This window comes from Octodon degus, unplaced genomic scaffold (genome assembly GCF_000260255.1).
Source record: "Octodon degus isolate 3935 unplaced genomic scaffold, OctDeg1.0 scaffold00092, whole genome shotgun sequence".
Classification (NCBI taxonomy): Eukaryota; Metazoa; Chordata; class Mammalia; order Rodentia; family Octodontidae; genus Octodon; species Octodon degus.
The window spans coordinates 857,931-864,189 of record NW_004524668.1 but is presented as its reverse complement, the minus strand read 5'-3'; the positions used below and the strand labels follow the sequence as shown (position 1 = coordinate 864,189).

Genomic DNA, 6,259 nt, shown 5'->3' with positions numbered 1-6,259 from the left:
CCAAACGAGCTTTTTTGGCTTCCCAATTTGCAGGTAACTTAAGTCTTTTATCTTCTTCCACAACCTCCTGGTGATTTAATTTACGAGCTTCATTCTAAAAGCACACAACAAAGAACAAGTAAGAAAAAAATAAAAAATCATAAAATAGTTTTTTACCAGATAGCTCAGTGGACTCAGCACCTGCTTAGGCAGAGTGCAGTGGCCGGGGTTCAGTCCCCACAGTGCCGGTGCCAGTGCCGATGCTGATGGTGCCCCCGGGGCGCACTGACAGGGTGATTGAGACTGGGCATGGTGGCGCAAGCCTGTAATGCCAGCGCTTGGGAGGCTGAAAACAAGGAATTACTAAAGTCTGATCTACGTAGTGAGACCCTATAGACCTTGCAGAACCTGTCCTAAATACAAAAAAAAAAAAAAAAAAAAAAAGTTTTTTAGATGCAATATGAAAAGCAATCCAGATAGAGCTTGCTCTTTTCCAGGACAGGCAAGTGGAACACACTAACAAGAGGAGCCCATTTTATCCTAAAGGCAACGAAGAGCTACCAGGTGAACTTAAACAAGGGGGCAGCAGCCTGATAAGGTCCGCACTTTTTACAATCAAGAAACAGGCACTGCACCGGCTTGCTGTTCGGAGCCCTAGGAGTTAGTATCAATTTTGGCCTGTTTGTATGATCCCTTGGGTTGGATCAGAACAAGATTTTGCAAAGTGGGGGAGCCATACAACTGTGGCACTGAAAGATATTCTACTTTTAAATTCTGATTAACTGGGGCTGGGAAGATGGCTCAGTAGAATAAGCACTTCCCTGGCAAGCGCAAGGGTCTGAGTTCAATCCCCGATTCAGGAAAAAAAAATAATAAAATAAAATAAATTCTGATTAACTTTAAAGAAAAAGCATCAATTTGGGATTGAATGTTTTAATGCCTATCTTAATAACTCATACCTCTAAGAATTTCCTAGGCTGCCCCCTTTTTAAATATTTTGACACTGTGAGAAATGAAAGGAACTTTCCCATTTGAAGTACTTTTTTCTTTTTCTTTTTTTGCAGTACCAGGGATTGAACTCAGGACCTTGCACTTGCCAGGAAAGTGCTTACTCCACTGAGCTATCTCCCCAGCCCTTGAAGTACTAACAAAGAGCCTATTTTCAAACAACCTTAATTGCATACAACATACTGAGTAAATTAAGAATTACTTGAGGCCAGAGCTATAGCTCACTGATGCAGCACCTGCCTGGCAAGCAATAGGTCCTGAGTTCAATTTCCCACACCAAAAAAGTAGTATAACTTAAGTTAGATCTTTCTTAGGTCACAGGCTGGTGGCAGCCCAGGAAGTCAGCTTCCTAATTTCCGGGCATGTTCTTTCCACAATCCCTCTAGTAAGTAAATATTTAAGCACAGTTGTTTAACTGTTCATAACTTTTTTGTAGACAGAGAAAGAGCCATCTGCCACCCCTCACATACTCTTGGCTCTGGCAACGCAATGCCATTCAGTCTATGGTCAAAGTTGGGCTCACTGCATTGAAGGAGAACAGAAATGGGGAACATCTCAGTGAGTATTAGATGGAGCTAATTACAGAATCTGGGTTTAATCAGGTGAGTCATGGTAAGATTCAAGTGTTTGAATTAGCCATTGTCAGAAAACAAAGGCATTCTATAACCAGCTTAAATTTCTACATAGACGGTAAGACTGAAGGCTGGAATTGGTAGGTTAATGGTGCCCAGAAGAAAAAAAAGATTATGGTCATTTCTATGATTTAAATAATCTTGGTTTTGTCTCACTACAATATTTGGAGTGATGTTGGGGGTTTGCAAAAGCATGTCCAAGCTCTCAAGTCAAAGCATTCCAAACTGAAATGGGCAGCTTTCCTCTTATTTCCAAATGTATCCAGCTGGGCTGGGGAGATAGCTCCGCAGACTAAGCGCCGATCTGGCAAGCACAAGGACCTAGGTTCGATCCCCAGGACCACATGCCATGCCAGCCCTTGCTGTGCCAGCCACTGAAACCAGGTGTGGTGGCACACACCTGTAATCCCAGCGCTGGGAAGGCTGAGACAGAAAGATCACTATGAGTCTGAGCTGTGCAGCAAGACCCTGTACCAAGTAAATAAATAAATAAAATATTTTTTAAAAAAGGTATCCAAATACTTGTCTCTTCCTTAGTGTTTGTTGCCTCTGCTCTGGCATCTCCAACTCCTTTATTTGGTAATTACTCAATTTCAAAGAATACAATAGGTTAGGTGAGACACTCCCTCCAGCACACAAAACAGTGGGCTGCACTCCCAGAGCATTCTATTCCTACCTCCAACACTGCTTTTACCACAGTATAATTTCAGTCTACATCATGTAACCTGTAGTTCAGAACAGAGGCCTTAATTTTAAACATCTGATCTTCCACCCACCGGCTAGACCCCCATACCTGTACACTTTTAGAAGTGTGCTCAGTATTTGGGGTGAGCATGGGGTGGGGGTGGTATTTGACAGGCTCTCCCCATGTAATCCAGGCTGGCCTTGAACTCATTTTGTAGCCCAGACTGGCCTAGAGCTCAAGGGACTCCTCCTGCCTCAGCCTCCGGAGTGGTGGGATCACAGGTGGGCACCACCATGCCCGGCTTTGTGCTCACCTGTGACACTTCTTAAGTTTTCTTCCAACTTCTGGTTCTACCTATCTCCCTACAGAAAATGAAGTTTGTTGCAATCATAGAGCAGAAAGGCTGTTCGTACTGGATGCTCAAATCTAGTCCAGATGAACTAAATCAGACTAAGGGATGGTGAAGAAAACAGATTTTCAGAAGTTCTCAAAGTTGTCTCGATGTGCGGCCAGGGTGAGAATAAACAGAGCTTTCATTTCAGGGGATGACCCAGCTCTGCGGCCTTTTGGTCTTCTGGGTGCACCTTCCTCGTCCCTGGTACACACGGAACGAGGTACAAGCCCGGAGACGGTGACAGGTCTGAGCTGGCCTCCGGGGCGACTCACCCGCTTCAGATGCAGCTCTCGGAATTTTCGAAGTCTCTGTTCGCGCTTCTGAGCCGCCAGTTCCTCCGCCGACGTGCAGGACCCCTCCTCTGCGATGTCCACCGGAGCCTGCAACAAAAATGACCGGCTTGAGGTGGGGCTCGACTTCTCCCGGTAGGGCTACCCAGGCCGAGTCCCAGCGGGCTCCGACAGTCGGGGCTGTGGTCTGCCACCGCCAACGCGGCCCCCCGCTGTCTGCGCTTTCTTGGACGCCCATCCAGCCTCTCGCCTCCATCTATCGGTCCCATCACTCCCCAGAATTCTAACCTATAAAAACTCCGAGGCAGGCCGATGGGCACTCACCGTCTCGAGTTTAGTCGCATCCGCCATTACACCCCCCTCCCTACTTCCGGCAACAATGATCATTTCCTTCCGGCGACCAAGCCAAGTATGCAAATGAGCCGTGAAAGCACCGCCCCTTCCTGGCTTGCCGCAGAAATTTAGGACCAATAGCGGCACCTTTAGCAATGAGATCGGGTTGCGCGCAGGCGCAGAAGATTATGAAGAAAGGCCTGGGAGGAGCGAGTTGGGGCGAATCGGAGTGGAAAGCGCTCAGGAGATAATGGAATAGCCTGGGCCATTTAGCAATTAAATTGGCTGTCTCAAAAAATAAAAAGCGCTGGATGTGGTGGCACACACTTCTAATTCCGGCACTCGGGAGGCTGAGGCGGGAGTATCGAGCGTGGGCTACACAGTGACCTTAATGCCAGTCTAAACTGCAAGGCAAGTCCAGATTTTAAGGGACTGGGGAGATAGCTCAGAGACACAAGCACCTGCATCCGCCTGGCAAGTGCAAGATCCCACATTCAATCCCCAGGCCCGCAGCGTTTTGGCACTGGAACTGGGCGTGATGGCACACGCCTGTAATCCCAGGGCTGGGGAAGCTAAGACAGGAGGATCACTACGAAACTGAGCTGTGTAGCGAGACCCTGTAGCAAATAAATGTAAGGATTTTTTTTTTATAATAAACTTATAATGAACTACCCATGGCAGCAACGAAAATTCTCCTTGTTCAGATCACGTGCTGCTACCTTGACAGGGACTACAGTCAATGACTACAATTTAACAGGCACATCTCTAGGAGTATATGTCCAACATATTGTACATTTACATTTTTTTTTATTTTTTATTTTTTCAAAGTTTTATCGACAAACAGATAGCAATGAGACAGTTTCAAATCACATCGGAAGGACAGTTCCAAAAAATAACACACTGCATACATTCCTCTCAGTGGCCAATTGCTGTACAAGATGCGGACCCGTGACCCCATCCACAAACACCATTAGAACAAATCACTCCACCCACTAAGAGAATGCAACCCACATCCATCCCAACCGCTTTGAATACACAGATACAAAATGGACATTCATCGGTATACCCCATTTTTTCTAAGTTCCGTTATTGAATATTATAGGTGTGTAAACTCAGCAAAATATTCTAAAAGAGCCCAGTAGCCCATAATAGCATTGGGTCTTATATTTAACTGGCAATGTCAGAAATTATTGACCTGAGTCCCCCACAGCTCAACCCAACAGCATGGCTTTATTTCTTATATTTCGACTTCATACTTTTCTACTGGATGGTTAAGACCAAGGTAAAGCAGGACCTATGCAACAAGAGTTGTAGCCTTTTGGTCTGAGAAGGTCAGTGAAATGCCCTCAGGATTTGTCCTGAGATCCTGTACCTCAGATTGCAGAACCCTCATCAGTGCAGCCATGTGGATGAGTCACGGCCATTGCCTGGTGTACATTTACATTTTTCAAGGGGTCTTATACCAACAGGCAAAACTAGGGCTTATATATTACTTCTAGGGTTTACAAACTTTTATACCAACAGGGTATTCTAGGATTTATATACCAACAGGCAAAAACTGTAATAGTGATCAGATTTAGACCAGCTACCCAGATCTTCCAGTTCATAGTAAAGCCTAACACTTAAAATTGTACGTGCTAGCCAGGTGTGGTGGTACACGCCTGTAATCCCAGCACTGGGGAAGTTGAGGTAGAATAAGCACTTGCCAGGCAAGCACAACGGCCTGAGTTCAATCCCCAGTTGGGGGGTGGAGGGGGACAAAAACGAAAAAAAAAAAAAAACCACACAGGTTGGGGGCCAAGGAGATAGTTCAGTACAATAAGCGCTTGCCGGGAAATGCGGGCTCCTGAGTTCAATCCCCAGTTGGGGGGTGGAGGGGGACAAAAACGAAAAAAAAAAAAAAACCACACAGGTTGGGGGCCAAGGAGATAGTTCAGTACAATAAGCGCTTGCCGGGAAATGCGGGCTCCTGAGTTCAATCCCCAGTTCTGCAAAAAAAACAAAACACACACACACTGCCAGACACAAGCCAAGTGGGTATGCTATTAGGCAGGATTGGGGTCCTCCTCCTCCTCCCATCAAGATAGGGCTCACCTGTCCTTTTGTCAGCCTTCTCAAGGCCCCTAGCCCTGGGAACTTTCGAACTGCTGGGGCACACACCTTGTGAAACAATTGCCTCATAGTACACTACACCAGTATTCCATAAACATTTTTTGGCACTGAGAATGGAACTCAGGACCTTATGTGTGCTTGCCAGGCAAGCACTTGTGCTGAGCTATATTCCCCAGCTCTACAAAACTTTCAACTTCTGAAGTTATTTTTACTTCACAGACATGAAATTTTCCATGAGCAAACTTTGATTTTGAGACAAGGTCTCATTATGCAGTTTGGGCTGGCCGTGGGCTCTTTGTAGCCCTTAGGCTGATCTTGAACTCAGAATGATCCTTCCATCTCAACATCCCAAGTACTGGGATTACAGCATGCACCACCACGCCCAGTTCTTCAATGAGCAAACTTTGAATGAGATGCTGCTTTATGCTTTATTAAATGAGTATACACAATTAAGACAAATAATAAAAATAACTTTATTAAATATACAAAACACACAGTTCAGTTACTGTGTCTTACAAACATCATAGTTCACACAATATTTACAAATATATATAAGACTCCCACCTGTATGTAATCTCTGATCCATTTGTGCTCTCAGCTCTCCAAAACCTAAATGTTAATATTTTACTAGTAAGTATTACGTATCTTTGCACTGGTTTTTAATTGCAATCATTACCAAAAAATAACTCAAAAGACCTGGGATAATGCTGGAAACAAACTTGTAATAAAGTGCAGTTTGAGGCAACTGTAGCCATTCACTTTCTTCTTTTAGACAGGTATCCACAGTCCATATGGGCTTTTTTTCTTATCTATTTTTGGTGATCCT

At 44.9% G+C, this 6,259-nt stretch overlaps 1 protein-coding gene across 1 annotated transcript in view; it reads right to left on the bottom strand.

Annotated features, from left to right (window-relative positions):
* Syf2 (SYF2 pre-mRNA splicing factor) overlaps positions 1–3,343 on the bottom strand; it is an 8,342-nt gene extending 4,999 nt beyond the window's left edge. Inside the window, exons 1-2 of the mRNA XM_023722552.1 lie at positions 3,313–3,343; positions 2,955–3,078 (exon numbers count right to left, since the gene is read on the bottom strand). Of these exons, the coding sequence (XP_023578320.1) occupies positions 2,955–3,078; positions 3,313–3,339 (151 nt within the window). The 5' untranslated portion in view covers positions 3,340–3,343. The remainder of the gene's footprint in view (positions 1–2,954; positions 3,079–3,312) is intronic.
* Between the last annotated feature and the right edge of the window lie 2,916 nt (positions 3,344–6,259).